Source organism: Saccopteryx leptura, chromosome 2 (genome assembly GCF_036850995.1).
Source record: "Saccopteryx leptura isolate mSacLep1 chromosome 2, mSacLep1_pri_phased_curated, whole genome shotgun sequence".
Classification (NCBI taxonomy): domain Eukaryota; kingdom Metazoa; phylum Chordata; class Mammalia; order Chiroptera; family Emballonuridae; genus Saccopteryx; species Saccopteryx leptura.
Window position 1 is genome coordinate 342,730,295 of NC_089504.1, and position 25,848 is coordinate 342,756,142.

At 57.9% G+C, this 25,848-nt stretch overlaps 1 protein-coding gene across 4 annotated transcripts; it reads right to left on the reverse strand.

Moving 5' to 3' along the window:
• Positions 1-1,730: 1,730 nt before the first annotated feature.
• Positions 1,731-20,402, reverse strand: ADAM11 (ADAM metallopeptidase domain 11). 4 transcript variants are annotated; one of them, XM_066363949.1, is made up of 27 exons: positions 20,255-20,402; positions 19,623-19,798; positions 10,930-11,006; positions 10,680-10,746; positions 9,564-9,649; positions 9,401-9,476; positions 8,943-9,009; positions 8,809-8,876; positions 8,409-8,483; positions 8,261-8,332; positions 7,900-8,066; positions 7,294-7,378; positions 7,082-7,172; positions 6,897-6,948; positions 6,290-6,389; positions 6,136-6,207; positions 5,927-6,019; positions 5,451-5,531; positions 4,852-4,902; positions 4,675-4,738; positions 4,359-4,458; positions 4,036-4,155; positions 3,777-3,945; positions 3,586-3,700; positions 3,408-3,498; positions 2,699-2,716; positions 1,731-2,163 (listed from the first exon to the last, which is right to left on the reverse strand). In XM_066363949.1, the coding sequence occupies exons 1-27, from the start codon at positions 20,316-20,318 to the stop codon at positions 2,148-2,150; spliced, it is 2,313 nt and encodes a 770-aa protein (XP_066220046.1). In that variant the 5' UTR covers positions 20,319-20,402; the 3' UTR covers positions 1,731-2,147. The 4 variants fall into 4 exon arrangements, with proteins under 4 accessions (XP_066220046.1, XP_066220045.1, XP_066220047.1 ...); XM_066363948.1 differs by having other exon boundaries at positions 1,731-2,716; XM_066363950.1 differs by lacking the exon at positions 5,927-6,019 and having other exon boundaries at positions 1,731-2,716.
• Between the last annotated feature and the right edge of the window lie 5,446 nt (positions 20,403-25,848).

Consider the following 25,848-nt stretch of genomic DNA (forward strand, 5'->3'; position numbering starts at 1 on the left):
TTGTTTCCACCCCCCCACCTCCATCATCACAAAGCATCATGCTGTTTTTAGGGCCAGGAAGAACAGGGAAGGGTCCCTTGGTCACAGTATGGCCATTTACAACAAGGACACAGATTGATGTGAGCCCCCAGACATAATCTTTAATTGATGTTTCTGTCCCTGCCTCCCCATCCCAAGCCCCAGATGACATATTTACAGGATGCGATATGGAACCAGTTCCAGGCCCAGGCCAATGCAGCCTCCAACTGTCCCTGGGTGCTGCCAGGGTCAGGGCAGGAGGATGCAGACAGCTGGGACCCATGTGGACTGGTCACAGGAAATTTTAAGTTCTCCACACCCCCACGGCACCCCCACATGCACACACACATGTTCATGTGTGCAGAGGTATTCACACTTGTACAGAGATGTGGATTGAAATGCTTGTGCCAGATGCATCGCCGCTTGTGTGTACGTGTGCACCACCAGAGGGTGCCTTAAGGTATCGCAGCAATAATGCAAAACCCAACCCTCGCCTTTCTGCGCCTGCTCCAGTTTGGGGTTGCTGGTGGAGGAGGACTGGCCTGAGGGGTACTCCACCCATCCCCCTCACTTGGGCAGTGCCAGCTGAAGCTCAATATTGAGGACCCCACTGTAGCCACATCCAGCCACCCAAAAGGGTATCAATGGGTCTCAGTCCCCAGTTTGCCCTGAGGGGTGGTGCAGATAACAAGAAGCCCTCTCCTCCATGATTCCTCTTCAAAGATGCCCCAGAAACACAGGGACTGAAATAGGCAACTCAAAGGCCCTGGGATGTTCAGAAATCCTTGCTGAGTCTGGGTGGATATCCCTGGGGAGAGGGGCTCCATTCATTTGTGGCTTTCATCCATAGGTTGCTTGACCCTCATCTTGGCCCTGTGAGTCAAGGAGCCAGAGCTCCTCTGTCCCAAGCCAGGGTCATGAGGGAAGGCCACGGGCAGGACTGGATCTGTGGGAGAACTGAGGAATTCTGCCTGGCCTCCACCTGTGTCTCAGGCGCCACTGCAGTGGGCATCGGAGGACAAGGGGGAAACAAATGTAAACTTCCTACTCAGCCCTGGAACGGGGGTAAGGAGTGAGATGGGTTTGACAGGACCTTGAGGACTTTTCCAGAAGCTGAGAATCATACGTAAGACCTGCCTTTTCCTGCCTCCTCATGCACATCACAGGCAGAACCCCTAACCCTCCAGGCACTGGGCCACCTCTGGCCTTCCCTTCCAGGAAAAGAAGGCCCAGCCCGGGACCTTTAGGCCACGCCAGGGGGCACCTAAACCCTGAGTCAGCCCCAGAATCACCCTCTTGAAAGGGGGAAGGTGCCATTTTATTTCAGGGACTGTATTTTCTAGACCCCCAAATACATGCATCCTGGCAAGGACAGCAGGGTGGTCATTTTAGAATTGAAGACAATCTGGGACATGTGGTCACCGTACCCATAACCGAGGCTTGGGCACGGAACAGGCAGCTTTGGTTTGAATCAGCACTCATTCTCTCCAAGCTCAGCAGGGGTGAGAAGAGGGAGCAAGCCTGGCCCCTGCCTGGCTTGGGGACATCAGTGTTCAGTACAGAGACTCCGGGTGTGGTCATCCCGGGGGGATGGCCAGGCCTCGGTTCCTCCAGTCCCCTCCGTGAATATCAAAACACCCCCACAACTACCCCAGCTCCAGCACCCCCAAGTTACATTCATCGGTTAAGATTCAGTTTTTTTAAAAAAGTAGATTTCAGCCCTCTCCCCCTAAGTCCCAGAGAGCTAAAACCCTGTCCCAGCTGCCTGGTTTTGCGGAAGGGCCCCCGAGGCCATGCCCATGGGGGGCATCCCTCCAGCCCTCCCTCACCACTCGAGCTGTGGCAATCTGATGATGGAAGCTACATTCACACAGGGAGAGTTGGTGTGCAAGGCCAAAGCTGCATGAGGTGGGGTGGGGGGCCGTGAGGGAAATGCCCCAGGCCTGGTCCACCCTGGTGGTGCGAAGGACAGGGCCGCAGCCCGCCACCCAAACCCCTGTGGGGCCGGGAGCTGAAAGGCTTGGGACCGGAAGACATTGCATGGTGCCTCCCTCCATGGCTGGGTGGGGGCAGCTTCCTGGTTCAGGGCTGAGATGTGGGCACCAGGCTCGGAGGGAGGTGGGCGGCACTTAGGCCCCTCCGGACCTGGAAGGGAGAGGGGGCATCAAGGAAGCATGTGAGCCAGGGCCCAGAGGGACAGCCCCCCAGCTGGGCCCCGGAGGTCAGTGCTGGAGGTGGCAAGTCAGGGGCTGACCACGGAGGGAATCGGGCCGGAGGTGAGACAGCGGTGACATGAAGGACAAAACAGATGGGATGCAGAGGCAGGCTCCCTTCCCTGGGACGGTGCTGTGGTGGGGGAGGCACCGCTCCAGGGTTTACCCGGCCAGCAGTGGTCTGGCCAGGGGCAGAGCAGAAGCAAATGGACCAAAGCCTGAGGGGATGGTTGGGCAAGAGGAAGTGGCCAGGGCAGGCCGAGGACTTTCCTCCGGGAGTGAGCGGGGTTCCCCCACCACCCCTGTAGTGACAGCAGCGACAGTGGGGGTGGGGGAATCAGCCCTTAGCTCCAGTCCACAGAAGCTCCCTTCCACAGAATGCGAGGTGACGGATGAGATGGAGACAGGGACAGCAGGAGGGATGACATGGCCGGCATCACACTGCCCCCTGCTGGGTTGGGTCATACCTTCCTCTCCGGATGTTTCTTAATGAGCCAAGGAGAAGAGGCAGAGAAAGAAAGAAAAAGAAGCCATCTGTAACCGTCCCTTAGGGATGTGCCTTCAGTCCCCATGAGACCCCAGGCCCCAGAGATGGTTCCAGCACCCTGGGGCCTGGATACTAAGGACAGGCCCAGGGAGAGATATCTGGGTTTGAGTCTTGACTCTGCACCTAACTCACTGTGTGACCCGGGGCCTAACATCCCTCCTTAGCACTGGGAGTGTGCTAAGAGCCCAGAGTGGGAGGACACAGGCTGTGGCTGGATCACACTGAGGCACAGTGTGGCCCAATTGTCTGTTTTCAAGAAAAGGTAGAAATCAGCATTGTTAATGTAAAATCTCTGAGTTTTAAAAATGTGAGCAACTAATTTTTTTTAAATGTTCAAACAGCCCTGGCCAGCCAGATAGCTTGGTTAGAGCGCTGGCCCAAGGCCCAGAGGTTGCCGGTTCAATTCCCAGTCAGGGCACATACAGGAACAGATTGCTGTTCCTATCTCTCTCTTAAAAAAAAAAAAATCAATAAAAATAAAATGTTAAAACAAGATGCTATGGTTGCCTTGAACCGTGATGTGTAAGCTCCGATTTAGCTAACCTCTGAGAGGCCCCTCAGCTACAACAATCTGGAGTTCTGAAGCCCTTGGGACACCAGGGAGTGTAGGGTGCATGTGTGTCTCTTACTTAAATCCCCAGCCTGTGCCGCCCAGGACGATGGCTGCAACCAGGACAGCCCCGGCGATGGAGCCAATGATGATGTTGGTGCCACTGGGACCTGGGGAGGATGGCAGGGCTTGGTTGGCAGAGACAGGCATGGAGAACAGAAAAGACCGAACCCCACCCCGGCCAGCGGCAGCCTCACCCTTATATTTCTCCGTCTCCCCAGTGGGCAGAGATGTAGGCAGGGGGTTGTGGATACTGCAGTCTTTGCCTGTCCAGTCTGGCTGACAGATGCACTTCCCTTCATTGCTGCAGACCTAGAGGTAGGGTGAAGCCGGTCAAAGTAAGCAGGGTGCTGTGTCCTCCTGCCGCCTCTGGCCTCCAGGCACCCACCCCATGGTGGGAGCAGACACGGCGCTCCCCGCTGCCTGGGCAGGTACTGAAGTTGAAGGCCGCAGCTGGCAAGCAGCGATGATCCAAGCACAGCATGTTGGGCCCACAGGCTGTGCCATCCTCCACGTAGCTCAGGTCTGAGCCATCAGCCAGCTGCACGTGGCCACCCCTGGAGAAACAGCATAGCCAGCCTCCGCCATGCCCCCCACCCCATCACAGCTGCAACCTCCCCTTCCCCAGCCGTGGTCCCAGCTAACACCTGCAGTCCAGCTCCTTGCCCTGGTGGTAGAAAGTGACACTGCTGATGTCTCCTCCTAGGTCCCCTAGACGAGGAGTTCCAGAGATATTGACACAGAGGAGGAAGCCACAGAGTACATCCCTGTTGGGGCAGCAAGGAGACAGTGAGCCCCAAGTCTGACCTCTGACCAGACTACTAAACCTGTATATGCCTTCTCCCCACCCTCTGGCTTTTTACATATTCTTCCATCAAGACTCACAGGCACATCCTAGAAGAACCTACTGCTCCATGAACCCCCAGGCCCCAGAGCTAGGGAGGCTCAACCAAGAGCCTTGGCAACTCACTGTTTATTGCACTGGACCCAGCCTGACCCCTTGCGCCCACAGTTCCCACGCTCTGTCCCCTCCACATTCAGCTTCTCATAGCAGAAGCGATCAGCAGCCGCTGTAAGAAGATGATGCAAGGCGTCACCCCAAAACCTACCCCAGGACCTCAGGCCTGCACCTCCAACAATCCAGCTGATCTCCTGTCCGCTGGGTCCCCATGAGCCTGGGGAGCCACGCATTTGGTGGAGGGCATATTTAGCTAGAACGTCCCCCTCCCAAGACTCTTGATTCTGGGTCCTTCAGAGTTCCTTCTCCTACTACTACTCAGACTCACCATGGCCCCAAAGGGCTTGGCACTGCCGGTCCCTGGTTTTGCAGCGACCTCCGTAGCAGCGGCCCTAAGATACAAACAGGAGCCAAAAGGGACTGACACACTGAGTGGTCAGAGTGGAGACAACAAACTGTACTGAGCCAGAAGCTCCCAAGGGTTGGAGCCCCTACTCCATTATACCTGTTCATGATCACAGTAGTAACCATCCAGCTTGTGCAAGTTGGGAGGACACTGCGGAGAGAGGAGCTGGACTGAGCAGGGCAGTCCCAGGGCTAAGAAGTGAGGCTGGCCCCAGGGAGGAATGAAGAGGTGGCCTATTGCCCCTGAGTGGAGGCTCACGTTCAGGGCTCTTCCGTGTCAAGAACAAAGATCTGGATTGGAACTCAGACCAGGCAGGTTGGCAAGTCTCATAGCCCCCCCTCCAGTCTCCCAGTTTCCTGCACCAATTCACAGGGCTGGGAGAACGAAATAGCTGGCAGTAAGAAGGACTTGAGATGTTAACTAATATTATCATACACTCCGATCCCTAGCACACACCAGGGCCGTGCCAGGTCCTGGGGACCCCAGCCAGACTACAAATACTGGTTTATGACTGAAGAAGCAAAGCCAGGAGGCGTGAACAACCCCTTTCTCAGGTGAGGAAACAGGCTATTCAGCGGCGGCTATGCCAGCAGCAGAGCAAAGGGGTGCAGAGAACAGTGGTCCCTCGACACAGCCAAAACAAAAGGGACAGGGGTTGCCTCGCCCAGGGTTCCGAAGGGCGGCTGGGCCGGGCGGACCTGGCTTGAGTCGCCGGTGCAGGTCTCCGCGATGTCGCATTCGTTCACGGCTTCTCGACAGGACACACCCCGCGGCTCATACTGAGGGGGGGATGCGTTTCTGGGCTCAGACAGGGACAGCGGACCCGCAGCCCGCTCCCCGCATGACCCTGTCCCCTCACGGGGGCTCCTCGCCCGGGCTCCCACTTGCTCCCGGCCCACTCTATGACGCCACCAGGGCTGCTCACAGTTCCGCCCCTCCCACCACTTCATGGCAGGTGCCCCGCCCCGCTCCTCGTAGCCCCGCCTTTAACAGCCCGCACGCCCCGCCCTTCTCCTTCCCGATTGGTGCTTTCTTCGCGGCAAGCCCCGCTCCTCCAGATCTGCTGTGCTCGCAGCTGCTCCTCATTTCTAAATCCCGCCCCTTATCAGATCTTCAGCAGCTTGGTCCCTCCGGGTCCTGCTCCCTTCCCGCATCAGCAGCGGGTCCCCCTCACCTTGCAGCGGCGACAGCAGAGCCCGTCGCTGCACATGGCGTCGTGAGTCAGGGTGCATTTCTTGCAGCAGGTCCCACCCGCTCGGCTACACTCCTGAGGGACGCGGGGAGAAGGGGAGGGAGGCGGGCGAGCGCAGACCCTCCCCACCTAGACCCTCCCTCGCACCCACTCCCGCGTCCCCTGCCTCCTACCTGGCACTGGTAGCTCACCTGCACAGAGCCGCAGTCACACTCCTCTCCCGCCTCCACAAAGCCGTTTCCGCACTCAGGGGGGTCCAGCAGCTGGACGGAGAAGGGGTGTCGAGAGTCTGACCCGGACTCGACCCAAATCCCGCTCCCACGTTCCCCGCCCTCGGGCTGGTACCTTGAGGGGCTTGTTGAAGAGGCAGCTCCCGCCGCCCTCCTGCAGAAACTGGTTGTACTCGTCGATACTGCAGCGTGAGAACTTGCGGGGCAGGTAGAACCTGGGCAAGGATGATGAGACGATGTTGCTGGGTCCCGGCCCGTGCCCTCTCCTCCAGCCAGTCTAGCCCCTTCTCAAGATTGAGGATGGGCTGCACCAGTGATTCGGGATTCGGTCACCCTTTCCGGGAGACCGAGGATCTCTGTACTCGGAAACTGCACAAAAATCCTCCCGTCTGTCCATCAATCGGGAGTGGGCGGGGGACGTAGCTCTTGTCCTCTTCATGCAACCTCAAGCCGCCTAGAGTCAGAGGTTGGGGCGCCAAGGACAGGTGCCTCCAAAAGAGGCTCTGGCGGCGCCCAGTGGCGACAGTGCGCACTACATTCTGGTCAGTGATGTCTCGCAGGGGAATCTGGGTCTCCCTATGCATTGTGCTGCGGAAAATTGGGTTTCTTGGAATCCCAACAGCTGAACCTCTTAAGGCCAACGGGTCCAGACCGTTATTCAGTGCCTGCTCTGGGACTCTCCTCGCCCGAAGCTTTCCCCTGATTTGTCCCCCAAAACTCACCCCGTGTCCTCCATGATGCAGCCCAGCCAGTTGTCTGGACACTTGCAGTCTCCTGAGAGGTGAGGCAGGTGTATATAAGGGAGGGTGGATGACTGCCCCCCTCCCATGGACACCCGCTTCACTTCTGGAGCTGCTGGGCGTGGGTCTGGGCTGGTTATGGGGCCACATGGGATCTTCACTGTTACCTGCTGAGCTCCGGTGTTTATTCCACATCATGCCCAGGTTCTGCCCGAGTGTCTGGGCCAGTGTCACCGCCATGGCCCCCATGTTGTCGTACTGGGGGTGAGGAAAATGAGCACAAAGATATCTACATCTCTCCTTAAGGCGCAGGCCTCATGCCCTTAGCAGCCCCTTTCCCACCCACCACTACCCCAGCCGGGGCCCCCACATCGCTCACCTCATTCACACCGCCACCCCTTGACAGAGAGCAAATGCCTCCCACGTAGGCAGCCCCACTACTGGTGCTCTGGAAAGTCCTGCCCCTGGGAGGAAGCGGGTTGTCAGGAAAACCTTCTGCCTCCCCAGAGTGGCTCCCCGGGCTGTGCGGGGAAGGAGGGCGCCTCCCTCACCAGGCCCTTCCTTGAGGAGGTGGGTACTGCCCGCATGTCAGCCTGTGTGATCTCAGGCAAGCTCCTTTCCCTCTTTGGCTTTGTTTGCCCATAAGCGAAATGATAGGTTCCTGTTAGGTCATCTCTAATTGCAAGGACTTTTTACCGGATTTTTTCCACCAGGAAGGGATGCTAAAACAGTTTGAAGAAGGAAGAGGGAATGAAGGGGAGGTGAAGGCATAGGTGACGGGGAGGGGGGGAGGGAAAAGAGGCATCAGCTTAAGATGCAGGGGTGATGCTCAGCCTGTTGCAAGCGGCTGGGGGCAGGTACTACAAGATAAGACTGACCAGTCCCAGACCCTGCAAGGTCACCTGGCACAGAGCAGGTGCTCAGTTGCCCTGAGCACTGCAGCTGCCAGCAGAGGCTGGCAGGACGCATGAGGTGGGGGACTCACGAGAAGAGGTGGGTGGCATCGCTGGGCTCAGGCAGGCCCTCCCGCCGATAGACCATGAGTCGAGCCAGGGTCTCTAGGAGGTCATCCTGCACCTGGATCTTGTCCCCATCTGCCCACGTTTCCATGGCAACCAGCACTATCCGGGTATTGAGCTGCTCCTTGTACATCTGGGCCCAGATGGGAGAAGATGGGGAGAAAGCTGGAAGGTGGGAGTTGGCATGGGGGGGATAGGGCTGGAGGAGGGCTTCCATCTGTGCCTCCGGGAAGTGGGCATCAGTGGCTGACAGTGTCCTCCAGAGCTCACCCCAAGGATGCATGGGAGGGTTTGGGGTGAGAGGGAGGGGAAGGGCGAGTTGCTCACCACATCTGCCAGGTTCACCACAGACTTGGCAAAATTGCTGGTGAGGACCACTGACTGTCGCATCTGTTCAAACTGGAGGAAGAGGTGGTGGAGGGTGAGGCTGCCTCCGGCCCCTCCTCCCAGAGCCAGCCCCTGCCTGGGAACTTACCAGCTGGTGGTCATTGATCACGATCAGCTCCACATACTTGGTCTCACTGTGCACTGTAGGGTGGCCCCGGCGGACCTGGGGGATGGGTGGCACTTGGAATCAGTCTCTTCTATGCCTGGCATCATGGCCAAGCCTCGGATAGACTTAGGGACTCTAGCCAGGGACAATGCCAGTTCCTCACTAGCAGGGACACCATCCCTCCCCAGCCTTGGTATGAGGGCAGGCGGCCCCTGTTAGCCCACCATGGGAGTGAGATGGGGGCTTCCTTCCAGAGATGGTTCCCTGGCCCCCAACCACATCAGTATGAGCCCTGCTTTGCCCTAGTCATGGATGGGGTGTCTTCCTGCTCTGGACCACAACCTGAGGTCTCTGCAGCCCGGGATCTGTGCGGGCCCCGTACCTGCCTTTTCCTTCTCAGCCTCGGCCGGTTCAGAGGAGCGGGATGGGCAGGGGCCGCGAACAGGCAGTCTGAGGGAAGGGACAGGTGAGGGAGGGCACAGCCGGTGCCCTCCAAGCCCCACTTCTCCTCCTTACCTGGTTCCCTGCATCTGATGGGAGCTGGGAGGAGAGGGGTCCGGTAAATGAGGTGGGGAAGGGGTCCCTGCAACGAGGGGGAATTAGTTCTTGGGAGGTTGACCAGGACTGCTCTGAGCCCAGCTCGCGGGGGGACAGCTCCCGCCTTTCCCCCCACCCCACCCCAGAGTGACCCAGAACTGGCCAGGGCTCCCATGTCGGATCTGATCTCCCAGATGCTCAGATTCCGGGGTCAAGACCTGGGGGTGCCCTGAGAGATAGGGGCAAAGGACACTGGAACCCAACGGGAGGTTACTTGGGGGACAGAAGGGACATTGGAGCTAGGGGCACAGGGGGAAGGAATTAGAGCTGGGGTCACTGAGGGCAGTGAGGCTGAGGTTACCAAGGAAGGAGGAGGGGTGGTGACAGTCATCAGGACGAGCATGGCAGGGCTGTCCCAGGGAACAATGCAGGCTCACCTGGGGGGGCTCCCGAGGCCCGGCCATGTCTCTGGGCTCCACGATGTAGGTGAAGCTCCCATCAGAGAAGACCCCACTGCAGAAGAGAGAGGCGCAGCTCCCACCATGCCCAGGCCTGGGGCTGGGGGCTTTCCCGGGCTGCCCAGCCCCTCCCCGTACTCACTGCAGCCCCTGGCAGGTGGAGAGAGCGGCAAAGGAGTGGGGGTCCCCTCGGAGCGTCCCCTGGTAGTAGCAGTGGTCTCCAGCCCCCTGTAGGAGCAGCAGAATGTAAGCAGACAGCCCCCTGCCCTGGCATAAAGGGAGGAGGACAGGTGAGGGGCACTGGCAGTGCCCCACGTGCAGGTGGCTACAGTTGTGGGTACACCTGGATTTCCACAGCCTGGCTCTGCTCCTAATCTGCCCTCTTTGGGCCTCCCTCACCTCACCTACAAAATGAAGAAGTTGGACTACATCAGTGGTTCTTACCCTTTGTTGGGGCTAAAGCAGGGACTCGACTCTTGAGAAGAGCATTCATATCGCACCTGCCATGTGCCACGCACTGTTCTAAGCATTTACCCTGGATTACCTCAATTAGATGCACGCTATGGACTCACCCCCAACATGCACACACAATTTCACACACAGTGTGTTCACAGACGCCACTGCCTCAGTGGACCGCTTCGGGACACGTGGTCTGGGTCTGAGGAACTGAGCAGGATGTGTCCTCCTGGCCCGACTCTGGGTCAGAGGGGACCAGCACCCCCTCTCCCCTGCTTCCTGCAGAATTACTTGTGCTCCAGTTACTGAACAGGCTGGGCGGGGGGGGGGGGCTATTTATAGACACTCATTCATGTCTGTTGGGCCCCTGGGCCTCCAAGGAGAGACCATGGTATCCCAGGCAGCTGGGAATTCCCAGAGTCCTGGTGCTGAGCAAGGTGTGTGGGCCTGCAGCAGTGAGGGTGCTTAACGCCTCCATGCCAGGCAGAGAGGCTGTCTGGGGCCAAGGCCTCCGGAGCTGGGCAAGATCTCAGGGCTCCACATGCCACCCAACTCCAACCCTCAAAACCTCCAAGGTGGGGAGAGACGGAGTCCTGAGGGGCCAGGCCCATGTCAGGTGTTCTCCCATCCAAGTACTAACCAGGCCCGACCCTGCTTAGCTTCCGAGGTCAGACGAGATCGGGCGCGTTCAGGGTGGTGTGGCCGTAGACCCATGTCAGGTGTTAAGTATACCCCGGACCCCATCTCCAAGGGCCTCCTGTCCTTCAGTCCACCTCCCCTGTCCCCTCCCAAGGGCACTCACAGTGATATGCTGGGTAGTCCCCTCCCGGCTGAAATGGCGTTCCACGTATTTTGAGGAGAGAAGGTGACTGAAACAAGAGTGGGCAGGGGGAAGGATAGGTCACTAGTGGGACTGGGTCAGGCTTGGGTCCCGCCCCGGGTCAGATCCAGACCCCCTGCCGCAGCCCAGTGCCCCCCGCCAGCAGCCAAGCGCAGGCTGGGCCTTGCCCACCCGCCTGGAGCCCTTTCTCCGGGCTCAAGGCCACACTCACTGGTTCAGTTCCAGGTCCAGAGTGAAGTTGGAGTTGAAGGCTGGGATGACGAAACTCACCTGGGCCAGGTGGACAGCCTGGGGGGGGGGCAGAGGGAGGGTCAACATGGGGAGGCCTGAAGGTAGGAACTGGGGAGTTGGGGAAACCCCAGAACAGGAGTAGCCCTGGAAAGGGGGAGGGTCCAGGCTAGCTGTGGGAATCACTGATTTGGGGGGGAGATGCTTTGCACAAGACCCTAGTCCTCTTCTGGAGGTAGGGGCAGGAGTGTGCACACCCGGGCACAGCCCACTCTGCCCTCTGGCTCAGGGCATGGTGAGCAATGTAGAGAGCAGGTGCCAGGCCACCCTCGCCGGGACGGAGACGGACAGCTTGGCATGCTCACCGCCTTGGGCCAGGCGCTCCTGCTGTTGGCAGGGCCGCCCGCCCTCAGGTGCACTAAAGGGAGCCCTTAGAAGCATTATGGGGAAGGGGAAGCAGGAGCGGGCTGCAGTGGGCCTCCTTCCTGTCTCCCTACCCTGGCCCCAGCCTCAGCTGGAGGCAGAGCCCTCAGACTCTGCAGACGGCGGGGTGGGTCGGAGTCGATCGCAGGACCCCTGGAAGCTGGGGCGATGGGCAGATGCCAGCCCGTCAGGACGAAAGAACTTGGCTCCTCTACCCCCAAGTCCATTGCCCTCTGCCTCTCCCAAAGCGGCTCATCTTTAATATTTCAATCCCATGGTTAATTTTTAAACATGGAAGTTTTCCTGATAAATTTTTCAGAGGGGCCTTTGCAGTGGGGCTGGGAGGCTCCAGGTTGTCATGACAATGCACTAGGCCTGAGCAAGATGGCTGTCATCCCCAGCCTGGGCGCCCACCTCCTGTGGGGGGTGGGGACTCTAGACCTGAAGCTAGTGTGCTTGGAGCGAAAGCCACCGGAGAGAAGAAGGAACAGGAGAGTTTAGGTTGAGAGGGAGTTGGCCTCCTCAGCTCCCATGTCCCTACCCCAAACCTCAGGTCCTAGAAAAGACTGAGAAGAGGCCCTGGTCCATTAGTTTGGTCGGCTAAGAGCGTCGTCCTGAAAGAAGATGTGGGTTCGATCCCCGGTCAGGGCACACGGGAAGCAGCCAATGAATGCATGACTGAGTGGAACAACAGATGAGTGCCTCCCTTCCCCTCCCCTCTCTCTCCTTTCCTCTCTCTGTCTCTAAAAAATAAAAATAGAAAATTCAGCCCTGGCCAGATAGCTCAGTTGGAGCGTAACCTGGAGAGCAGAGGTTGCCAGTTCGATTCCCTGGTCAGGCACATACAGGAGCAGCTCATGTTCCTGTCTCTCTCTCCCTGCTCCCTCAAAAACAAAACAAAACAAAACAAAACAAAAAACAAAGGATTGGGAAGTATGGGAGAGGCCCCGAGTGGCTGGAGCCTTCTTCCCACCCTCGTCCATTTAAGAAGACTGAAATCCAGACCCCAGCTGAAGGGCCCCACCGCTGGGCCATGCATGTATTAGGAATCTGTGCTTTTCTTTAGGGAGGAGCAGGTTGCAGGATGGAGGGGAGCCCCGATGTCATGAAATCCTATAGTCCCATGTTAGTTGGCTTCCTCGTCAAACACCTGGATTTCTGCTAAGCAGTTAGTACATGCCCGACACTGTTCTAAATGCTTTACTAGTATTATCATATTTGACCTTCACAACAACCCAGTGGGATAGATGCTGCTGTTATCCTTATCTGACAGATGGGAAACTGAGGCACAGAGATGCTAACTTACTTGTCCAAGGTCACACATCTAAGAAGTGGTGGAACTGCGATTCAAGCCTAGCAAATCAGCTTCCAGAGCCTTCTCACCCCAAAGGTGGGATAAGACGGGAAGGACTCAGTGTCCACGCAGGCCCTGGGAGAGGGGGTGGAACAGGCCGGAGCGTGGGCTGGAAGCCCTCTGAGCCTCGAGAACACTGACTCACCCCACCCCAGGCTGCCCGAGGCTCCAAGCTCTGTCCTGAGCCCCTACAGCATTGATCAGACTTGAAATAGAAAGTCAAGGACGAGTAGTCACTGCTTCCCTCTCCTCCCCATTGGCGGGGACTACCTCTGCTCTGCCCCTGCCCCTGGGCCTGAAAACTAGCTCTCCACCCACCTCACTCTTGGCATGGACCATCCCTGCTCTCCCCTCCCCTCCTGGGCTTGGGCTGTACCCACCGAGACCACCTCTGCACTCCCCTGCTCCCAGGTCTGATACTGTTTGCTCTTTTTACCCCCAACTGACAAACCCCTGTCCCTACCCCCATGCTGGCCATCCAGAGAAGCAGCCTGTCCAGTCTCCTTGCCCTGATTTCACTCTCTCAGGCTGTGCAGCCTCAGGGATGGTCCAGCAACCTCTCTGAGTTTCAGGTTGTCCCAATGAAAATGATAAGGTGAGCCCAGACGCAAGGTGTGAGGTGGCTTGTGGGCGGGGGTCCTCCTGGGCCTGGAGCATTCTGGCAGAGTTGGCTCCGGCCATTGCAGGATCTTCTCAGGAAGTAAGCGAGCTACCCCATCTGGTCTCTCCCCTCTCTGTGTAGAGCTAGCTGACCCCCATTCTGGGGAAAGCCCAAACTGATGAGGAGCAAACGTCAGCTCCCCTTCGTCCCCATCACTTCCTGCGCCCACCAGAGGCAGTAGGAGGAAGAGGAGGGAGACCAAATATCTGGGCAGGTCTGTCTGGCCCGGCTCTGAGAGGTGGTGGAGGACACAGGAAGTATTCCGCGGCGGAAGGATGAGAAAGAGCAGGCAAACCCACCTCAGTCTCCAGGGCTTCTGTACCCCGCCACCCGGGGAGGGGACCCAAGGGCACCAGAGTTCTAAGACTCCCCTGCCAAGATTCAGGCCCATGTTCTATCCAGACCAAACTGCTCCTGGCCTGGCTTGCCTCCTGCCCCTGACCTGCCCCTGACTTCTCCCAGTGTGCCTCAGCTCCTCCTTTGGGAGCCCCTCCTGTCCCCTGTCACCTGCTCTCCTCTGTGCCCAGCTCAGCGCAGCTGGTGGCCTGCCCGCTGGGCCTCGACCCTGTGCCCTGCTCTTGGTTATTGCTACCTTGTTCCCCAGCCAGCCGGCTTTCACGTGCTCCAGCCCGTTGGATCTCCACCTGCCCGGGATGTCTGCTGCTCATTTTACAAATGCCAGGCTGAGGCTCGGGGAGGGACACTTGGAGGTGACTGGCCCGGGGCCACGCTGGGGAGGTGCAGCAAGTCTCGCTCTCAGTCTGGAGTTTGTGCCTACCATGGCAGCTAGGGTCACCTGGCTAGAGTCACCATACCCTCCCCCAGGCCTCCCTGTCACCAGGTCATCTACTCCCCAGGCACCTGCTTGCATCCCGTGTCAGACCTGACAGATACAGGGTGCCGGGGGAAGGAGGCAAAGATCCCGCTGAAGTCCCAAAAGAACAAATACAGACTACCAGGCCTCCACCCCAGGCCTACAGAATCGGTCTTGGGAAGGGGGAGACAAAAGATTGTTAGGGTCCCCAAACGCCCTAGAAAATGTGAACATCCAGGCAGTATCCCCCATAGAGTCACCCTGAATCCCTCCCCCCGAACCCCGTCTCCTACCACGACCTCCTCCTCCTCCTCACCCGCTTCTACAGCCCATCAACCCAAAGAGGCCCTGGCCCCTCTCTGCTCCTGGTCCTCAGGCAGTCCTCCCACCCTGATCCAGCGTTTCACAGGGTGACCGCTGGCCCCTTGGAGCACACGCTACATTTGCCTTTTTCCCTGCTAGGGCTCAACCCTCGTGTTGAATGGAAAGGCATCTGAAGACCTGACTAAGCGGTTTAATCTCTCCGAGCCTCAGTGTCCCCATTGGTAAAATAGGGTTGTCGTGAGGATTAAATGGAAGCTCTTTTTAACGTGTTATTGGCACAGGGATTAGTAATAATAAGTGAAAAGAAGAAAGTATAAATGGTCCATCTGAACAGCGCTTTGAGGAACTGGATACAATGCGTGAGCTGCGTGGTGGGAGATGCGAAGGAGCCAGAGAAGCAGGGGCCCCACCTGAGGAAATCCCCTCCCCCAGCAGCAATGCCCCCAAGTCTCCCAGGATGCAATGGGGCTCTGCTTATCATCAGGACGGTGGGAGTCCCAGATAGGAGAATTGTTTGAATTTCTGATAACTGGGTTTGACCTAAATTTTTGACAACAGGTCACTTCCTTACAGGGTCATTAGTCTTCTGAAGACAGACTTTGGGCAGCTGGGTCCCCCTAGGCAGCCAGCAGGGGTGCTTAGGGAGGTCAAGCCCACAGGCTGGAGACTGGCTGAATAGGCAAGACTCCTGCCCACGTTGCCCCCTTGAACCCTGCCCGGAGCCTGACAGGTGACCCCCAAATGCCCTGGCTCCTGTTTCTGACACCCAGCCCTCATGCCAGCACCTGGAGGGAGGGCAGGCCTCACAGATGTTGAACAGCTGTTCGTGCCAGATGTTAGGCAGGACACCTGTCTACACATCATCTCCTATGATCCTCACAGCAGCTGGGCAGAGTGGAGATGACATTTATCCTCATTTTATGGATGGGGAAGGTGGGGAAGGTGGGGTTCAGAAGGTATCAGTGGCTTGCCCAGGCCACTCAGACAGAAGTAGTGAAGCTGGGACACACTGACGCTGTCCCTCTCCAAAGCCGCATGTGCAGCCCTTCAGATAGAAGTTTTGTAGCCTTCTGCTTGACCTCTCCCTCTGCTTAGATTCATGGCAGGGCTTGGTTCACTCGCTGGAGCAAACTGAGCCCAGCATAAACCCCAGCTCCGGCTTCCAGCCACCAGCCCCCCGCCCAGGACAGACAGCCTCCTGCTTCCGACCTCAGGACAGGGCTGTGACCTTGGCTGCAGAGACCACAGCGAGACTTTGGCCCTAGTGGGGTACTAGGGCTCCCGGCACAGACCCTGTGGCTCCTTGTCCCTGACTGCCATCTTGCAAGGGCTGGGGCCTAAGCCTTGCTCAGTTGTCCCTCACCCCTCTGCAGGAAGAAAACAGGGTGGCATGTCCTGGAAATGCTGGTCTGGGTGGTTCTCACAGGAGCTCAGCCTAGTGACTGAGGTCCCCTTACTCAGCTGGCCCAGTTGAGGGTCTGTCTCTTGGGCCTGGCACCCTACACCCAAACTGTCCTGTTCTCTTACCCACATCCCACAGCTCTGAAGGAGTCTGGGTTTCCCAGGGGCAGGTACAACCCACGCAGCATCTTTGTGTGGATTAGAAAAAGGGTCTTCAGAATGCATGCAGCTTGACGAGCCTACTGATTTCATTGAGCCCACTGCCCGGCACCCTCGCGCCCTGAACAGCGAGTGCTCTGGCACACCGTGGCTCTGCTCACCCCCCCTCCCAGCTGCAGGCTCCTGTGACCGCAGGTTTCTGCGTTTCCAGAGGCTCTTCACATCTCCGCTTCCAAGCTGGACAGAAGTGAGGTGTTGAGAGCAGTGGCAAAGAGAGCAAAGCGTCCCCTGCGCCCTTGCTCCCAATGCCCTGAGAGAGAGGCAGACACCACACTGGTTAAGAGTGATTCTCTGAGTATCAACCTTGACTCTGCTACTGAAGTGACCTAGGGTAGTTACTTCACCTCTCTGTGCCTGTTTCCCCATCCGTGAAGTGGGAATCACAGCCCCACCTCCTGGAGTTGTGATGAGGATGAAATAAATGAATTCATGTAAAGGCAGAAGAATGCATGGCAGAGCAGGTCCCAGGACCGCGTCATTTCTCTAGTTTCTAATTCCTTCCTGGCTGCCTTCCCTCTCCCCAGTTCCCTCTCATAAAAGCCCTTTCCTGTCATGGCCTCCAGGCAGTGGGGAAGGGGGTGGCTGAGATGATTACCATCCTCCTGATCTTAGAGTGGGCTCAGAAAGGTACCATGAGCAGCCCAAGGCCAGAGCAGGTTAGCACCCTGGGCCTCACCGTCCCAGGCCTGTAGGCCAGCACGTGCCTGTGGACTCGCCCGTGACCCACAGCAGATGGAGACCTTGCTGCCGACCCATCACCTTCTTTGGCCTGAAGTCCTAACCCATGCAACAACTTCAAACAAAGCCCAACAGTGCTGCGGTGGGACATTTCCCGCTGGGACACTTGGGCTCAATACTGTCCTGTCTCCACCATCATCCCCAAGGTCCTGAGCCAGAAGCGCTCCACGGAAAAATGTCAGGTGGGAGGTAGAGGGTTGCAACATCTCCTTCTGGTGTGTGTGTGTAGGGGTGTTCTGGACATGCGTTTTTGCCTCCCTTGGCCTTCCACTTTGCACTGGGTTGAGTTAGAGACCTGCCCCCACCCCCACTCTGTGCCAAGATCTAGAGTTCTGGAGGCAGTGGGAAGTACCTGGTGTTGGAGCAAATTACTCCACTGCTTAAGATCTGATTGAGCCTGACTCGGCGGTGGCGCAGTGGATAGAGTGTCGGACTGGGACACAGAGGACCCAGGTTTGAAACCCTGAGGTCACAGGATTGAGCGTGGGCTCACCAGTGTGAGTGCGGGGGCACTGGCTAGAGTGTGGGATCATAGACATGACACCATGGTCGCTAGCTTGAGCCCAAAGGTCACTGGCTTGAAACCCAAGGTCGCTGGCTTGAGAAAAGGGTCACTCGCTCTGCTGTAGCCCCCACCTATCAAGGCACATATGAGAAAGCAATCAATGAACAACTAAGGTGCCGCAACGAAGAATTGATGCTTCTTATCTCTCTGTTCTTATCTGTTTGTCCCTATCTGCCTCTCTCTCTGTCTCTCTGTCTCTATCACACACACACACAGAAAAAGATCTGATTGACTTTGGGCAACTTACTTAACTTTTCTGAACCACTGTTTGCTCATCTGTCAAACGAGCAGACAAAAGTTGCCTACCTTACAGTGTTATGAAAACTTCACCTACCGGGAAACAGGTACAGGTAAGACCCGTCTATGAGTAAGTTCCCTGGGAAGGCTGCAGTGGGGTGACAGGGAAGGCTCAATCCCAGAGAGACCCACACCCCACTGGAGGTGACCACTGCCTCACAGATGCGCAGAACCCTCCACCCCCACCTCCTGAGACACCCCCTGGGCATGTTCGGACTGTCACTCAGACACACATCACACATCACACACACACACACACACACACACACACACACACACACATGCCACCCACTCACCCAGCTGAACAACACTCAAAGACGCTCCCCCTTCTCCGCACACTCAGCCCATCCAGCTCTCTCCACACTGGCAAGGCATCCCCATACCCCAGAAGTCCCCTCCTTTCAGGCCGACTATGCTGAAGGAGCACTCACTCCTCCTTACCAGCCATGTGCTTCCCCTCCCTGTCCTCTGACCCCACCCGCAGCATCACCGCACCATTCTTCCTGGACGGTCCCTAAAGCACCAGACAGGAGTCCCGGCAGTAAGGCCCAGCAGTCAGCTCCCAGCTGACACAGCCTTGAGGTGCACAGTTTACTGGTGGGGGCCACCAGGGAAGACAGTCAGACTCATGGTCACACCCAGCCAAGATACCTCATCCCTGGCCCTGGGACCATCCCTACTGCCCATCTACTCCCTCCCAGGGAGCCTGGCAGGTGCTGAAGGGCCTCCACCCCTTTTCCTCTCACCCCCATGTCCCACTTCCCCACTGGCACCCTCCCACCCCCACCCCACGCAGGCCTGCTGCTCATGACCATTAACCACCCTTCCTCCTCTGCACTGCCCTGAGTGATGGTCCATCTATTATGCATGCTGCCTTCCTGCTCCATTCCATTTCCCGAGTGCTCCCCCACCCCCCACAGCCCCCCCCAAGGGCTTTTAACCAAGTACATTAGGCAGGGCCACATGCCAGTCTGACAGACGTCCACAATGTTAGCCTCTGTTTCCCTCCTTCCTCCCTTCGTCCAGCCCAATTTATCTTCCATGACTCTAAGACCTCAGCTGCCCAAACTTCTAAACCTCAGCTGACTCCTCCTCTGCATCCCTCCTCCACACTCTTACTTCCGCCAGGCCTTCACCACCTGCCCTCTGCCACCCCCACTGGCCGGGCTAACTTTCAGCTTCCAGCTCCTGGACAGCCGAGGCGCACTGAATGAATATTCCATCTGGGTGATTATTATTCACATGATATTAATTAATTATTAATTGCAATTAATCTCTTTCATTCCTAACCTTCCTCTGGGAGGCAGGAGGGGCCTGGCAACTGAAAGGGACAGGGGGTGGTGGCATTTGTGGGTGTGCTTGAAGCCTGGAACCTTTTTCTAAGGCCTCATCCTCAGTGAGAACAAGAAAGAGGACAAGAAGTCTATCAGTGCAAGGGGGAAACTGATGCAGCAACAAGCACTAAGCTGTTTTCAGAAAGCCCACTAAGGGTGGCTATGGAAAGAACCCAGGAACCCCAATCCTGTCCTGGGCTCTCGGCTGCTTTGCCCTGCCTTTCTCATCCTACCCAAACACTGTTTGGAGTAGAACCACTCGCTTTGGCAGGGGAGGAGTGGGGGCCGGCAGAAGGCTGACCCTGGATATTTCATCCCGCTGAGGGCAGGGGATCCCCACGATGATAGGAGGGGATCTGGAGTGGTGCAAATGGATGTTCCCACTAGTGGGCTCCTGTACCCTCTTGGCAGCCCAAAGGGGAAAGCACAAAAAGGGAAGCCTCAAGAGCCAGCTGCTGGGGAGCTGTCCAAACCCTGGCTGCCCCCGGACCATCCTGGCTCTAAGGCCTGCCCCAATCCTCTGGCCTCCAACTCAGCCCCACTCACCGGGCCACCGGGTGGCTCCTGTCGGACCCTGGTGTCCAACTGCTGCTTTCGGACCTCTCCCCCGGAGCTCTCCCCCACGAGACGGCTGGGCTCTGTGACCTCAGGGGCTTCCAGGCCCCACAACTTGGGTGAGACCCTCCAACGCAGAGCTCCAGCAGGACCCCAGGTCCCAAGACCTGGAGAGACAAGGCCATAGCTATAGGCAGGTGCCCACCGTGAGGCGAGGGACTTGGGGATGGAGTGGGCACCCTCACCCCCCTCTCAAGCCTGAACCTTGGGGCGCTGGGGGGGTCTGAGGGAGAAGACATGCTGCCCTGCAGGGGGAAGAGTCCGATGGGGCGGGGAGGGGGCCGGGAGCTTCATTGCTGTTCAACTGTCACGACTGTCCCCTCAGATCCGCAGAGACCTGCGGAGTCCGCCGGCCGGCGGCAGGGGCATGGCCGCGGTGGGGCGGGCCAGATGGGGACAGGTGGGTGTCCGCACCCTCCCTCCTCCCCTGCCCCCACCCTCCTGCGCTCTGGACCGGCTGTCACTCCGAGCACTGCAGGAAAATGTGGCTGCAGCAGAAACCGCCGCAAACCCCGGGGCGGGGGCAGGGAGGGGGCGCCGGGCGGCGGGCGGGGGTCACTCACCGGGCGGGGGGAGCAGCGGCAGCAGCAGCAGCGCCGCTATCGCCCAGCGCCGCAGCCGCCTCATGGCTCGCTCATAATCCTCCGGGTCCGGGGGCTGCGGCTGAGCGGCTCGGCGCGGGCGGGGGCGGGACGCGGGCGGGGGCGCAGGCTGCGGAGCCGCGAGCGGGGGCGCCGGCCGGCCGGGGGGCGAGGCTGGCGGCGGCAGCGAGGGTGCCGGCTCAGCGCGCTCCGGCCGCGGCCATCCCGGCGGGCGGCGGGCCGGGTTAAGAGCGGAGCGGCGAGCACGTGAGCGGAGGGCCCGCCCCCGCCCCTCGGGCCCCCCCAGCCGGGCAGGGCCCGGGCCGCCGCGGCGGGAGGACAAAAGAGACGCCGCCCCGGGGCCGGCCTGCTCGCAGCCCCTCGGCAGGTGCAGGGCCGGGCGCCCCCGGTCCCCATCCCGCCACCCCCTCCTCGGCCACCTCTTGTTAGGGGAGCTCCAAGGACCCGCAGGTGTGTAGGGGGCGGAAGGCAGGGCACACGGGGCCCTCGGGCTCTGACTTGGTGAGTGCCGGTCTGGGGACCCGCGCGATCGAGATGCGGGGGCGTGGCTGCCCCGGCCCAGGTTCGTTGTACCCAGGACCCGGCTTCCCGGTCCCAGTCCCGGAAGCCCCAGTCGACCGAAGGCTTTTAGAGCTAGAAAGGTTTGGGGCCAGGGACTGGACGGAAGGGCAGATGCTCATTTGACTATCGTCCCGCGGGACGCCTCTGGGATCTTTCTACCACCTCGCAGAGCGGCTCACTGCGGAGTCCTCCCACACCTTTGGTCCAGATCCCTTTCCATCCTACAGGTTCCTTTTCCCGTCCAAAGATGCCTCTGCCTCCAGGAGGGCTTCCAGATTTGCTGTCACCGAGCCACCACCAAATAGGCTGGCCCCTCTCTGGGATCCTGAGTCCTTCACACAGGGCATTGCAGCCCTTCCCCCAAACATCACATTGACTAGCCAGGTCATCTACATGCTGTGAGCATGCCCCATTTCTGCTCCTCCTTTGTCAGCCCAAATCTTTGAGGAGCAGAAGATACCTGTCGAGCCACCCCAGTTTCCCCTCTGCAAACCACCTGACCTCCCAACCTTCCACTGGAGCTGCTCCCACCCCATCCCCCAGCCCAGATACAGGGTCCCTGAGCAACATGGAGCCCAAGATGGGGTGGGGTGGGGTGGGATTTCTGATCACTGCTAGAGATCCCAGGAACCAGAGACCTGAAATATGGGGGGGGGGTAGGGAGTGGGCACCATGGGTGAAGCCCCCACCTTGACCTTGTGCCCAAAGCCAGAGACTCCTTGAACCCACTCTGGAAAACCACAGATTACTGAAAAACAGAGTGGAGGCAGGGAACCCCTTCCTGGGTCCTCTGTGTCCCTGGGGACCCAGGGCCTCCACCAGGAATGGAGAAGCTGCCTCTGGCTTGTGACAGCCCCCCCCCCCCGACTCTATTTTAGGCCCAGGAGAGGTGAGGAGGCGATTTCCCAGGAGTCACTGACATCAATGCTGGGAACAGGAACAGGTGATTCCCTACTTCCAACCACCTGCCATTGCAGACCCAGATGCTCAGCAAGGCTGAACCAATTGTTCCTTCACTCTGGAGACATCGTGGAAACCTCTTAGGGGTGAGGGGGTTCTTGAGGATGAGGACCTACTATGTGATATTCCCTGGTAACCCACAATTACCCAAGAGGGAGAGACTGTGCTCTTCATTCTACAGATGGGGAAACTGAGGCTACGAGAGGCAGCTTGAGCTTCTTAAAGTCACACAGCTAGCTGGTCAGTGAAAGTGCAATCCCAGAGAGGGCCCCACTCTTCTCTCACTACCCCTATCCCTACCTCTGCCTCTTATCTCGGACCTAGAAGGGACTGGTCCATCTATCTCACTCGCCCTCCCCCCACACCACCAGGGTGTGTCTGTCCTACCCCACCTGTGCCGTGTTCCAGGGCCAAGTCAGTGAGCCCTGATCTGATGTGCCTTCCAGAGGACAGCTCGGTTTGTTGTTTCACAATGGAGGGCCCCTGGCCTGGTGGAGCTTGGATCCCCTCCTCCAACACGCCCAGGACCACACAGTAAGCCCAATCTTGGCCTGACCCTCCAAGACTGAGTCACATCCCTATCACTTCTGTGGCCCTGGTTCCTTGGGCTTCTTGCTGGGGAGAGCTTCCCGGACCTCCAGAGTGACTTCTCTCTGGTGCGCTCTCAGGGCCAGCCCCAGAGGCTCGACCTACGGCCCTCAGCCCCCAACGGTTCCTTATCTTCCTGGGTTCCCCAGCTCTAAGGAGGTCCAGCTGGGCATCTTGACTCTCCCCTGGCCAGACCCCGCTCCCCAACCCGAGGCCCCCCACTGTGTCTTCCATGTCAGCCCTGCTGCAAGCTGCACGCCTCTCTCAAGCTGGAAGCGTTTCTGTTCCCTCCCCCACCCTCTCTCCTGAGGCTGGAGAGACATCTCTCCTCTCACCACGGGGATCCCACCCCAACCCCACTGCGAGGGTGGGCTCCTTGGGTCCCTCTGCCCCACTGCTTGTTTTCTGCAAGAGGAGGCCTGGGAACTCTGGAAATTAGAGACTGGTGGCCACTGTTTGTCTTGATGTCACCCTCGGGGTCACTCCTGCTGAGGAAGCTGTTTGGCTCTGGTCCTCAGACCACCCTCAGGAGCTCCCACAACCAGGAGGTCTGGGGCCTCTTTCCGCTACATACAGTTCTCTCTGCCTTTCAGCCAATTCTTCTCTCCCACTGGACTGCACAGGGGCCGAGCCGGGTTGTGTGGAGCCAAGACCTAGTCCCAGCAGCTGCAGGTAAGGGAGGGGCGTCAGCTGCCCCAGTCCTAGGGCAGAGTGCGGGGCAGTGATTCCTGCCAACAGATGATGTTCAGGCCCTGTAACATCTGCGGGGCCTGCAGGGGAGACCACGCCATGCAAGAGGGCAGGGCGGTGTGGTGGGTAAGAGCAGGACTCAGCTCTCCAGGCACCCAGTGTGATCTCAATTCTGGTTAATGTCTATGTGACCTTGAGCAAGTCCCTTAACCTCTCTGAGTCTGTTTCCTCATCTGTGGAAAGGGGGTTAGAAACCTCCTCACAGTGCCACTGGGGGACAAACGAGCTGATGGGCCTCAAGTGCTCAGAGCAGTGCCTGGTGCACAGAGGGGCCACACCATTCGTGTTGACCTTAAGGTGCCAAGGAGAAAGTCCAGGACCTAAGGGACTCCTTTATGGCTTGGGGACCTGAAGGCCTTCTCTACCCACAGCAAGGAGAGACTATGTCTGCTGACAAGATGTTGATGGGTGGGGAGCAGCAGAAATACCTACAGCACTGGGACAGGAAGTTCATTCTCTTTCCACCCAGGTCCCAGCCCATTAGCTGTCCTCCCACCCTGCTTTTGTCACTTGAAGGGAGCCTCGTGCTTCTCCCGTTTTCTGAGTAGCCCCCTTCTTTACTCTCTGGAGCTCTGAGGCATTCAGGGTGCCAGGACTCTGGGGGGACACCCATCCTTTGAGAGGTTCATAGCACACAAATGTAGTCATGCCCCCAAAGGCCTGCCGTGCTATGGGGGTGCAGCACCCACCTCACTGCCCCTTCTCTCCCACATAAGGGACCCTCCAAGAGTTCTGGGAAACTGCCACCAGATAATGGGGGGCGCAGGGATGAGGTGACATCCACAAATTTACACGGGAGATGTAGGTGCGGGTCAGAGAGCCGTCCCAAGGTTGCTTAGTGAAGACGTCTAGGAGGAAGGCCTCACAGCTGAGCATGTGCAGGGGGTGGGTGCGGTGGCGGTGGTCGTGGTGATTATTGAGTATTTACAATGTGCCAAGCTTTGTGTCCAGACCCTCACAAACATATGATTTAATTCTGTGAATTCCTAGTGAGATAGCAACTACTGTTATTACCTCCATTTTCAGATTTAAAAAACCAGGCTTCAGGAGTTTGCCAAAGGTTAAAGTGGCAGCGTCCAGATTTGAACTCAGGCTTCTGCGGCCTGAAGGTTTATTACTCTCTAAGGTTCATGGAGAATATGGAATATAAACTTGGAGAGTGGGGCATTCCAGGTTGGGGACCAGAGCAAAAGACTCAGTGTGGCCAGAGACAAGTGGATCAGCCTAGCTGAATGGGGTCGGGGGTGGTGGGAGGCAGGGCAGACAGTCCAGGAGGCTGGGTGTAAGGGAGGGCGGTCAGCAGAGAGCGGACAGGAGGACCTGGGGCCAGTTGGAGCGGCTGAGGGGGAGGAGTTAGAGAATGCCAGGAGACACGACATGGGAAGGGGAGTCAGTCTCGGGCTAGGAATGAGCTCCTAGGTCTGTCGGTCTGGTGGCAGTAGAACGGGAGGGGTATAAGGGATTTATTGGAGGTCATGGTATTTTACTATTGGAAGGAAGGACCCTTGAAATCATCTCATTGAAGCCCCTTACTTAGATAAGGAAACCAAGGTTCAGAGTAGTCAAGGGACTTGCTCAAAGTCACAGTGTAAGTTGAGGTGGTGGTTAGGTCTGCCTTCCCACCTAGCACAGGTGAAGATTAGAATTAAAAGGGGAAGGGGAGTAAAGAGGGACAAATATATGGTGATGGAAAATGATTTGACTTTGGGTGATGAGCACACAGCACAGTCAACAGTTCAAATGCTATAGAGATGTTTCCCTGAAACCTGAGACAGAGCAAGGGACAGACAGGAATGAAGAGATGAGAAGCAGCCTGACCAGGCAGTGGCGCAGTGGATAGAGCGTCGGACTGGGATGCAGAGGACCCAGGTTCGAGACCCCGAGGTTGCCAGCTTGAGCGCGGGCTCATCTGGCTTGAGCAAAAAAAAAAAAAAAAAAAAAGCTCACCAGCTGGAGCCCAAGGTCTCTGGCTCGAGCAAGGGGTTACTCGGTCTGTTGAAGGCCCGCGGTCAAGGAACATATGAGAAAGCAATCAATGAACAACTAAGGGGTTGCAATGGCAACGAAAAACTGATGATTGATGCTTCTCATCTCTCTTCGTTCCTGTCTGTCTGTTCCTTTCTATCCCTCTCTCTGTCTCTCTCTCCGTCTCTGTAAAAAAAAAAAAAAAAAAAAGAGAGAGAGAGAGAGAGATGAGCTTGGGTCCAAGCTGGTGAGCCTTGCTCAAACCAGATGAGCCTGCGCTCAAGCTGGCGACCTCGGGGTCTCGAACCTGGGTCCTCGGCATCCCAGTCTGATGCTTTATCCACTGCGCCACCGCCTGGTCCGGAAACCTATATATTCTTATTGACCAATGTCACCCCAAGAAATTTAACTTAAAAAAAAAATTCAAGAGGTCAGGGTTGAAGATACCAACTCAGGTCACAACTTCAAGGAGTGAAAGTCAGTGTCCATAGGTGAGAGGGGTCCCAGACCCCTCCTGGGGCGGCAGTGAGGGCTGGAGGGCTCATTAGATCTCTGGGAACAACTCAGGACGGACATCTCAGGCTAACGCAGAATGAGTGCACTTGAGGGGAACAAGCTAATCTGGGCTGCCAAAGTAGGGGACCCAGGTTTCAAGGTGGGAGAGGAGAAAAGGAACCCGAATTTGGTAATTAGCAGGTTATCCACTGGCCCTGGGATGCACAGTCCCAGCT

Coding starts and splice junctions, on each gene's coding strand:
- ADAM11 (XM_066363948.1), bottom strand. CDS start 20,318: ATGAGGCGGCTGCGGCGCTGGGCGATAGCGGCGCTGCTGCTGCTGCCG. Junction 4,459..4,674: donor CCAAGCCCTTTGGGGCCATG/GTGAGTCTGAGT, acceptor ATCTTCTTACAG/CGGCTGCTGATCGCTTCTGC. Junction 3,946..4,035: donor GGCAAGGAGCTGGACTGCAG/GTGTTAGCTGGG, acceptor CTGTTTCTCCAG/GGGTGGCCACGTGCAGCTGG.